Source organism: Arthrobotrys flagrans (genome assembly GCF_004000055.1).
Source record: "Arthrobotrys flagrans strain CBS H-5679 chromosome Unknown unitig_1, whole genome shotgun sequence".
Taxonomy (NCBI): Eukaryota; Fungi; Ascomycota; class Orbiliomycetes; order Orbiliales; family Orbiliaceae; genus Arthrobotrys; species Arthrobotrys flagrans.
This window is the reverse complement of record NW_027137556.1, coordinates 2,907,353-2,918,256: the sequence shown is the minus strand read 5'-3', so window position 1 is coordinate 2,918,256 and position 10,904 is coordinate 2,907,353. Positions and strand designations below refer to the sequence as shown.

At 48.5% G+C, this 10,904-nt stretch overlaps 1 protein-coding gene across 1 annotated transcript; it reads left to right on the top strand.

Moving 5' to 3' along the window:
- Nucleotides 1–2,902: 2,902 nt before the first annotated feature.
- DFL_008866 (uncharacterized protein) lies at nucleotides 2,903–9,173 on the top strand (the record flags this gene model as incomplete). The annotated part of the gene is made up of 4 exons (XM_067638661.1): nucleotides 2,903–6,494; nucleotides 6,550–6,621; nucleotides 6,684–8,986; nucleotides 9,057–9,173. The coding sequence occupies 4 exons, from the start codon at nucleotides 2,903–2,905 to the stop codon at nucleotides 9,171–9,173; spliced, it is 6,084 nt and encodes a 2,027-aa protein (XP_067486528.1).
- Nucleotides 9,174–10,904: the final 1,731 nt, after the last annotated feature.

Genomic DNA, 10,904 nt, shown 5'->3' with positions numbered 1-10,904 from the left:
CATTAGCCAATTGGGTCTCGAGGCGGGTTAAGTCGCAGACAGCGGGGGCTTGACAGGCGAGAGGGAAGTCGACGCTCCGATCCATTCTGTATCTATCGATTGTTCCTAGCTTTAGCTAGTAATCTGTCATTTGTGCTTTCTTCCCGATTGTATTTTTTTTTGTAATTCTCACAGTACTTTTTTTTTTTTTTTTTGGTGCGAGAGAACCCTTTCCTTGGGATTCGGGGTATTTTCCAAAGCCATCCGGCCACTCAACAGAGACGAATGAGGCCCCGAAGCAGCTAGCTCTTAGTCAAAATATTAATAACTGTTGTTCGTAGCTACCTGTTAGTCAGTTAATGGAGCTACTGCTGGTGATTTTTATCACTCACCTCTCCCACAGGCGCTACTCGCCCAACCACCACCTCTCATTTCATCTCCACCCTTCCTCACACACGGTCGTGCTCCTGAACTGGGAAAGCCGCCAAATAGGGAGTAAGAGTAAAGTAAGCTCTTCGACAGCTGACCCAGCCGAAGACTTCTCATCTTTTTCGTCCTCAGCCAGTCCTTCCCTTAACTTCGATTCGCTGCCTGTTGTTTTTTCCTTCACAGCGGGAAACCCTGATCGACGGTAATATCCAGGGTTCTACCTTTTTGCGAATCTACCTGTGATTCAATTCCAGAGTTATCGTGTCAACCACCGACGACGACGACGACATCTTTCCGGCGATAGGTCCTACCAAGGTAAGAAACTTCCCGGTTCACTTGTCTGGCGCCGCGATTCCCGTACTTTCTGTTTTCTGGCGGCTTCCGTTTTATCTGTATCATTCCGTTCTGATCCAGATCTTGTTAGCTGACTTATCCGCAAAAATCTAGAATCAACTTGGCAAGAGGATATAGATAAGGAGCTCACGGGCGATATTTCCGACCGCGTCTCTTAAAATCCCACCATACCAGTTCCTGGAGGTCCCTGAAACCTAACGGTCTCGCTCGCTCTTTCGAATTCCAGTTTCACAAGGATTCGATTGTAGTTTGTCTTGAGTTTTTGTTGGAAATCCATTATTTCTCCGGTGCCACGCATAGGACAAATTTACATACGAGGCTGAATTAAGAGCCGCCTGACTCTGAGCTATCCATCGCACCGGTTTTGATCAACTATTTCTTACGGCCGTCTACTTCGTCAACAATATTCATTTACTTTCCATTTCCATTTTACTCTCCTTCTCATTCGTTTCTTCAACCGGCACTATTTCGTGGTCTTCGATTTTTCAATCGCTGAATCCCACCGGCTTCAATCATACATTCTAATTTTCGCCTTAAGGAAACTCTCACTCGAAGTCGTTTATATCTTCAATTTTTCGCATCGTTTGCAGGATACCCCCCAATATTTTTTCCGAATTCTCGACCTGCGCGATAACCACAGCTGTATAAACTGCCATTCTTCAGAGCCCGGGGAAATAATTCGTCAAAGCTTAACGATCTTGGACACGTTGCGAAAGAAAAAACAATTCCTATCCTTAACGACCAAGGTGAGTTTTTATTTCATTCTAGGATGAATTGGTGGTCTAGGTGTGTGGGATTGTTAGGTGTTCGACATCTAGATCCTTCGAGATGCCCATCGCTGACAGATATCGTATAGCTGCATATAACGACGTATACTGTGCTTTTCGACGCAACCAGGCTCCAATTGCATATATATCTCCACATACGAACGACCGGCCAATCGAAGCGACGGATTTAACGACCAACTGTCCATTTTTTCCAAACGGAATTTATAATTCTCTTTTTATATTCTACGCCAATCTTTTTTTTTTTGGATTTTACTGTTCAAAAAATCCCAAGATATAAAAACTAAAACCGGACGAAAAAAAATTAACTATAAAAAATATTATATCTCGAAAGACATCGAAATTACGCCCAGCCCACCACTTTTAAACCATTGGCTCTGGGCCTATCGATATCAACAGGCAGAGTCAGGAGCGGAGCCCCTCCTTACTTCAAGGACATTTCTTGTCACCTTCTGCACCAGCTTGCAGCAAGAAGCACTCTGCAGGCCATCTTGCGGCATTCCCATCCACTCCACTGAATTTTTTTTCCCTTCGCTGCAAGCTACTGCATCCGGCTTGGGTGACCCAATCAGGTACCGACAACGCACAAAGGCCAATTGCGGGCTGAACCGTTTCCCGCACGACCACTCGCTCGAGGGAAAAACATAGCGGGTATGTAGTACTCTTTTTCTTTTTCGCCTATATGTTTCATTTGATTTTTATTTTTTTATTTTATATGTGGAAGAGATGGGAAGGACTGCCTTTAAACGGAGTATCTTTAGCGTCCTTTTTGCTCCCTGTTGTTGGGGATGAGATATAGGATATCTCCAATCAGGCGTGCTGTAGGATGATATCTTGTGATGGGGGTGTGAAGGCCTCATGACATGATTGTCAAGGTTTTCGGATTAGGTAGATGGGTTCCCTTCGATTATCACTCCACCACGCGACTTTTGAGTTATCGTCCAACATGATAGCTTAATTTGTTTTTTGGAGGGGGAGAACGGAGGCTAGTGGTTTTAGTGAATCGTGGGTTGCTCATGGTGTCGTAATCTGCGTCTTGCGGGGGGCACACTTGGTGTAACAAACTAAAGGTGGCGTGGGATATTCCTCCCGGTTCTTATTCCCTTTCTTAGGGGTCGTTTATATGTGGACTTGCCGACCACTTATTATTAGCTACCATTACTACTATATCCTTTTCGTTTGAATTCTTAATGATATCAGCGGTTATGACTAAATTCGATTGATCATTTGCAGTTTCATAGCTTAGCTATTCGGACCCATCTGGATTCGTTTTCATTAACCCCTCCTCCGGTCAAGGTCTACAATTTCTTTTCTCCGTCGTGGCTAAACCCGGATTTTCTGTCCACTCTTCGAAAATGGCCCAGACATCATCATCATCCTCTTACTCGTTCTTTGATTCACCGTTATACCACCCGTCAATCAAGGACACTATGCATGGGAACCTAGGACCCCTGGAAGACGAGGAATCTCGAAGATCACCGGGCATCGAAGCCGGAGATAACCCCAATTCACCGTTAGATGGCTCGTCGGTAGGATTAGGAGGCAGCGGTATTATAAACGAAAACTCCGTATCATCTGAATACGGAGACCGGAATTCTAGGGAATCGTACTCGGCCCAGGATTTCCACCAGGAGTTTTCTACGGAATCTACTAGAGAGGAGCCACCGCGAGGACATTACCAGAAGCCATCTAGGAGTTCCTTTGGGTCAGCGGGCCATGGGGGTGAGGAAGGGCAGGAAATTGGTAGAGAGGATAGATTGCCAACTGTGCCTTCTCCGCCTCCTGCCGTTGCTCCCGCTACCGCAAATACTGCTTCTTCCTATGTTGCGGATACGGAGGTACTACACAGCCACTTGGATCCAGATCAAACCCAGACGCCGGTTCCCTCGCAAAGCGGATTATCTGCTCCGCCGCATGTGCAACATACCCAGCATAGTCCACAGCAGCAGCAGCAGCAGCAACAACAACAACAACAACAACAACAGGGTGATGTAGAACCGCAACAGCAGGAATTCTCACCCTCTGAATTTGTCGAGCCTAAATTTATAAGTATCCCGTCACCGATGGTCCAACAGCAAGTCGCCCAGCTGCAGCAAAGACGCGAACAGCCTGAACTTGAAGTAGACCCAATACAATCGCAACAAGCTGCAAAGCAGCTAGAACAGGATATGTCCCCAAGATCTCAAACATCCCAGCATAGCCAAGCGCATAGCCAAGCTCCCACGCACGGTTACAGAGATACAGCACCATCCCCAGCGGGATCTGTTTCTTCGCTACTGCAGTCGAGTTCTCCAGAGATATTTATGCATCAAAACAGACAGCCCAGAACATCCTTTTCGTCTGGGATACATTCGCAGATGATTATTGGGCGTGGGGCAGAGCCGCAGAGGGATCCTAATGCTTTTGCTCCTTCGTCTTATGAATCCACATATTCGGTGGGGCAGCCGCGGCCTGATTTCCCTAATTTTAGTAGAACGGCGAGTCAATCGCATGAGGGTGGTGTCTCGCTTGATAGTCGCGAGGAGCAGCAGCAGCAGCAGCAGCAGAATGGGCCGTGGGGTAGCGCTCGGATTGGTGGAAGCACTGGGATGCGACATGCAAGCTTTGGCAGCAGCACGAGTCCTGTAAGCGCACGTGGCAGCGAGAGTTTAATGGCCACGCTTGCTAGTGCGAAAGACCCGGGAAGTGCTGGGGTCATTGCTAGGCCGACGCCGCCTAGTACAACTGGAAGTGCCGCGAAGGACGGACAATCTGGTGGGTATGCTCCACCTAGTGCTATCCCTCCTAAGCATGTGCAGCAGGAGCAGCAGAGACAGGGAATTGCGACGCACCATCATCACCACCAGCAGGGGGTCTTGCATGGTGAGGGGCAAGTGAAGGACCATCCCTCCTTTGGGCCAGGTTTTCAGAGCCGTCCCGTCCAACAGCAGCAGCAACAGCAGCAGCTGCCAATTCAACACCCCAGCCAGGGCTCGAAACCTACTGCCCATCACTCGTCTGGTTCGAGTATCTTGTCACCGTCGTCGCAGTTATCATCTTATCCGTTTACCTCTCAAGCTATTGGCACGCAATCTTCTGCCACATCATCAACAGCTGCAGCGCCTGGGGGTAGTGGCAGGTTTCAAGGCGGCAAGCCAGAGGCACCGTCACCGGCTGGAAGCGGGACGTCATATGGAAATTCCCCTCTTCCGTTGCTTCATAATGTACCTCCACCTGCTCCGTCTGCTCCACCTCCAACTGAGAGGTATCAGATGCCACCTGGTGTTGCCCAGGCTTTCAACGCTGTTAAGGACTCTGCTAGAGAAGAGTATCCTACCCAAGCTCACTTCAGTCCGACAAAGTCTGGGAATGTTATGAGTGCTGGTAGCAGTTCATTGAATCCGAACAGACTCTCCGGTGGATATCCGAAGACCCAACCTCACGGTGCTCCTCCTAAAAATAGTCCCAAATTGACCGGTAGCATCGGCGGTGTCCAACTTGGCTCTGCGAACGGAGGCAAGGGATTTAGTGGCATTGGAGGACATCTAGGTGGTACTAACGGCGGTAGCTATATTGTCGGTGGGGTCAAGATACCCAATTCGTCGCTCGAATTACCCCGCCCTCCAAGTATATTCGAAGAAGACCCGATCCCAGCGGAATACCGTCCCAACAAGAGAATCCAAAGTGCAGACCAAGAGACAATTGAGGGCCGATTGGGACGACTCCCTGAAAAACCTGGTTCCGGAGCGAGTAATTATAGTACCGGCCAACCTTCCCATATCGGACGAGGCATCCTCGGTGAGAGTCCCGTGCGGTCCCAGGGGCTTGGGAGCATACCTGCGCAAAGCAGCTCAAGGGATTATACGTCCCCGCCCATGCCATCTTTGGGTAGCGGGTCACTCGCCGGCAGCACAAAAGAGAGCGTAATGCGTGGCCACTGGGGCTCCACCGGGGCAACTTCCATCCCCGCCGTACGCCAACGCAACAGCAGCGGGGATGCTACTTCTTCGTCCCATTTAAAAAACCAAGTCTACGACGATCATTCCTACCAGCGACAGGATGAACCGCGCGACCACTCTCGACCGCGAGATCAGTCTCAGTCGGGATTAAGCTCCTCTGCCAGCGGACTCGGAGAGGCTAGGAATTACGTTGGAGAATATCAATCTCCTCCTCTACCCTCGCATGCCCAGAGAGAACATCGGCTGTCGCAGACCTACGACCCACAGTCTGGGCCACGGCCCGGCCACTTCCTTCAACATCTTCACTCACAGATGCATGCGGCGACGGAGAGGGGTCAGCAGTACTCTGCCCAACAGCAGCAGGTGCCACCACCGCCGCAGCAGGGTCACAACTGGCCGACGAGCAGTAGTGCTGGGTCTGGATCTTCGTTCCATGGCAGGCTAGGCGGTGGACATCAACAGCAGCCACCACAGCAGTCGCATTCGCAGGCTAGCACGCACCAAAATAGTCTTCCTCGACATATTTTGACCTCACCGCCCGCAAATCCCATGTCGCCGGATGTGTATCAGCATACTAACCCGAGCGTGGGCCCCACACCGGAGCTCCCTATCCTCTCCCATCCTTCGCTTCGACGAACAGAAAGCATGGACCAAAAGGACACGGAAGACGATTATTTCGATTCACTGTCCTCGCTATACCCCACATTACCAACTGACCATCTCCGATCACTCCATAAATTCGCTCTCTTTCTTTGCGACGATGCCATGGCTGGTGATTCGGTTGATAAACTGAGGGAGTTTTTGAGGGCTAATAATAGGTCTTCGCAGAACTACTCGAGTTATGAGGACAACGAAGAGGTTGTGGGTGCGCAGGAGAAGCTGAGGAAGACCATGGATGCGAGGATAAAGAAGTGGAATGAGTGGGTTGACCAAGAGGAGGCGGAGAGGACGAAGCAGGCCGGTGTTGGAGTGCAGAAGATTGTTAATGAGAATCCGAAGGGTAACGGATGTGAGTATATCATCTTCGGAAGTAGTTTTTAGAAGATACTAACGGGTGGTTATAGCTCTTACGGGGACTACTTATAATGATCGCGACGATACTCCTACGGATGAGGAGGCGTTGGCTCGGAAAGATGGTATGTAGTTGGACAATCTTTCTTGTATTACTGAGTGAGAGCTAATCTTTATATTTCAACAGGTCTTGCATCCCCAGTCCACTCTAAGAAGTCGGAGGCTATCGGCCACAAGCACCTCGAGGTCGAAGAGGACGAGAAGCGCCCTATCTCACCACCAGAGAATCTTCTTTCGCCTTCCCCAACACCGACGTATATCCAAGTTGCAAAGGCACCAAAAGTGGATCTCGTCTTGCAGATGCCACGACCAATTGTCACGGTTCCGACTATGAAGTTGGATCCTAGTGCCAGACGACAAGATGATGAGATGTCCACTGTGGCTGACAGCGAGATGGGTGATGGCGCAGACTTTGGATCGTACAGCCAATATGCTGTTCCAACGAACGGAAATTATAGACCCATTGATCCGAAGACTCTTGCGACATTGCTTACAACCTTTAATCGCGGGAATGCAACTCGCAACAGCGGTCTTGTTGCCGGCCCAACATCTCCTTCGCAAGATATCCCACCACTGCTCCATGCAGCTTATGCAGCTCTCGAGACGGCAACAAATAGCCCATCGCTGGAGACATACCTCAACGATGCTCGTCGCAACCTTGAACAGAAGACTATCAATCTTGCCCGGGACGCTGAATCGGAAGCTGTATCCCGCCGTCAACTTCACCAACAACAGACGAATATGTACTACAGCACTCGTCGATACACACCTGACGAACTTCAAAACGCCAATATTGAGTTCGAAAAGAGTGAAGCAAAGATCAAACTCGAGATGGAGAAGAAAGCATACCTTCTCTTCGAAAACGAGTATGTTGAAGTTTGTTACAAGGATGTCAAACGCCAGCTTGAGATTTTGGGTGGAAAGTGGTACGAAGAGGTTAGGATATGGTTGATCGGTGCCGCTGCCTCTGCAAAGACTACGACGGCTTTGGATTACCATCTCATACTTGAGTGTATCGATCTCCTCAACAAGTTCTTCGAGACGATGGAGCAGCATGAACATGTTTTGCAGAACTTGGTGTCAGAGAGGAATGGACGTTACCTTCACGTTTCGATTGCGCCGTTATTACAGTTCGGTGATACAGTTCGCGCGCAGGATGCAGAGCGTAGATTCTGGGCGGACGAACAGGAACGACAGTTGATCGCGAAGAAAGATTCGCTTAAACGGGCAAAGGAGCATTCTAACACTATCGAACTAGTTGTTACGGATGTAATCCGTGGGCTTAAGCGAAAGTACGAGGAGGTTGTTGATGGGATCAATAACGTGATATTCCAGTTCCCGCAATCGGTTATTCCGGATTTGTTCAGACGGTTCTTTGAGTTTGACAAGAATAGGAATTTACCGCCTGTCCACCACTCCGAAGCGGACTTTGTGGTTCCTAAGCCGATTATTGAGTTGCTTAGGGATGGAACGCAGAATATGAGTGATTTGCTCGGGTTGATGAAGTTGGCGATGGAGTTCCAGAACAAACCACAGATTAAGATGTGTGAAGCCAAGTGTTCTCTACAAGTGGCGGAGGAACACGCGCAGACGGCGGGTGTTACTTCACCATCGCAGACGAGTAATGCTTGCTCAGCTGGACTTGGAAAGGTGTGGCCGTCGGAGTTGAAGAGGTTGCGAGAGGAGCAGAATGCGAAGTTGGCTGGTATACAAGAGGATCTGATTGATATCCTTAGACGGTTGAATGCGATGGTTTCAGCGTTTGAGAAGGATCCTAGGTTACCTAGTTCTCTGGCTTCGGGGCAACAACATTCGAGTCAGCATTCTAGTCAACATGCAAGTCAACATTCAAGCCAGCATTATGCGCCGGCGCCTCCACAGCCGCAGCCGCAACCTCAGGTTCAACAACAACAATCATCGCATGGACACCATCATTCGCAGAGTTGGCAGGGTCCTGCTGAATTAGAGGCTTCGAGCCATCAAAGTGGAAATGGGATGTATAATGAGAATAGATGGAGCGCTGGGTCGTTATCTGGCCTTGGGGGGTTGACGGGACATTCAATAGGGCATGGAGGACATGGATTACATGCTTCGCAATCGCATCAACAACAACAGCAACAGCAACAGTCCGGGTTGTTGCATCATCAGTCGCAGATGCATAGCCAACATGTAACGCAGCAACAGCAACAGGGACTTGGTGCGCATCATGGAGGGTTAGGTGGACTTCCTGGGGGATTGCATTCGTTGGTTCAACAGCAGGGTGGACATTTGGGAGGACAAGGGTTGGGGAGTGGGTATTTGCAGCAACAGCAGACGCAGCAAAGAGGATCGCAGATAGGAGGGCATATGGGTGGTCATCAGGGGGGGCAACAGGGTGGCCAACAGGGGAATGTGCCGGCGTTGAGGACTATGCTTGGGAATTTGAGAGCGGTGAGTTATAGATATTACTGAGCGTTCAGGAGGAGTTTTGAGTACTGATGGCTAGCTTTCTTTTCATTAGGGAGGACATAATTATGGACTTTCTCAGGGTTCGTCCAGTGGTGGAGGCGGTGGAGGAGGGTATGGTGGTTACTCTGGAGGTCAGGGGATATGGCATGGAAGTGGCAATGGACAATAGAGTTGTCTGTGTGGCTGCGCTATGATAGTTTTGCGATGTTAGGGGTATCGTTAGGGATGTCATTAGGGGTGTGTCATCTTGCAGCGGGTGCCAGATACCAGATCGTATATATATATATATATTTTTTTTTTTTTTTTGATATTTTTCTTTACTTGCAATTCATTTATTTCATTGGTATACTCCACTTTGACTACTTGAAGGGTTTCTATATATCTTTGGTTTTTCTGAGTATTGGGTCTTGAAATTGAACTCGTTCTGGTGATTGTTAATCTGCTGGTATATAGAAGGGTTTGGGATGCACCACAGTTCAGACTTCAAGTTGATTGAGACAGATTAAATATTTTGAAAATTTTCTCCTAATACAGTATACGCAGCCAAATTACTGTAGTACAGTAAACCTCGGGGTCAGTTCTCATGATATATTGAAACCCGGTCACTTCTATATTGTAGTGGTACAATTGTGTAATCTGAAAGACCGATCTAGGCTCTAAGGCTTCTTCATCTAGAGGCGCCTGGTCCACAAGACAACTAACTTTAGGGCCCTATAAAAATTAAGCGCTAACTTAGAGAAAGGCTTTTTTTAATTTTATTACCCTGAAAAACCAGTAGACTCCTGAACTACGTATATCAGACTCTGAGTCAAAAAAAAATGCCAATGGGGCCGAACCGGCAACCAAGTTCTGCAGCCTAGCTCGTCTTTGGATGGATGACATGATAGTAGCACAACGTCTGACAATATTCGATGAGGCGGTGTGACTGATTCCTTTTTTTTCTAGCACCGGAATACGGGAGACCGTGTGATCTCTTTTTTTTTTTTTACCTCTCGTTCGAGGTAAACTCGTGTGCATCTACACTATGCAACTTCGATCGGCCCCGCAGTTGTAACGCTGGCAAAACCCCGAGTTCGAGATGTCGGATGTTAAAGTAACGGAGCGAGAGCCGCGGGAAATTTTTAAAAGGGTTATCTTGTGAAAAAGTCAAGAAAAAAAAAGTCTTGGAAGGTCGGAGGGGGTTTTATACCTGCGGTTAGGGAATTTAAAGTCCGGTGGGGCATTCATGCGCGCATTTAACTAATTCGCGAAATCGTTCTTGTAGAGCTTCATGAAAAATTATTAAATCCGACTTAGACCTTGGCTTAGGGCTCACCGGCTCCTATAGATCTCAAAAGATCCGAAGCTCCGACTGCCCGTCCTTCATTGACTCGAACAAACTTAAATGAAAGGGGGACATATAAGCTTTTCCTCGTCCACCTTGGCTCAACGGTCTGGTTGGAAAAAGATGCGCTGCAAGGTCGCCACTTTGCGTACTTTGCATCAAATTAGATCGCCCAAGCATTGGCATCGATGGAAACCATTCGTTTGGGTCAGGTTTCCTAACAATTTTTTTCCAAACTTCATCTTCCGAAGGAAAGTGATATATCCGAGAGGGGTCGGTGGACGGAGGTTGTGCCTGGCCGGAACGTTGAAGTTCCGGTGAATACTACCAAAAGGAGTACTACCCGCGCCAGAACAGGCAATAACGCCCAATTAATTTATATAATCATGCTTTTTATGGGTAGGGGCTTGATACACGATAGTGGAGCCTGGCAATGTTATGGCACGAACCGTTGGGTATAATTCACTGCAGGCTGGAATACGATTTTACGGGATGGCCACGAGATGGACTTTGCGGATTTTATGATGAAAGAGGGTATATAATTCGGAAAGGGTTCCCGAGAAGTCTTCTATTGCC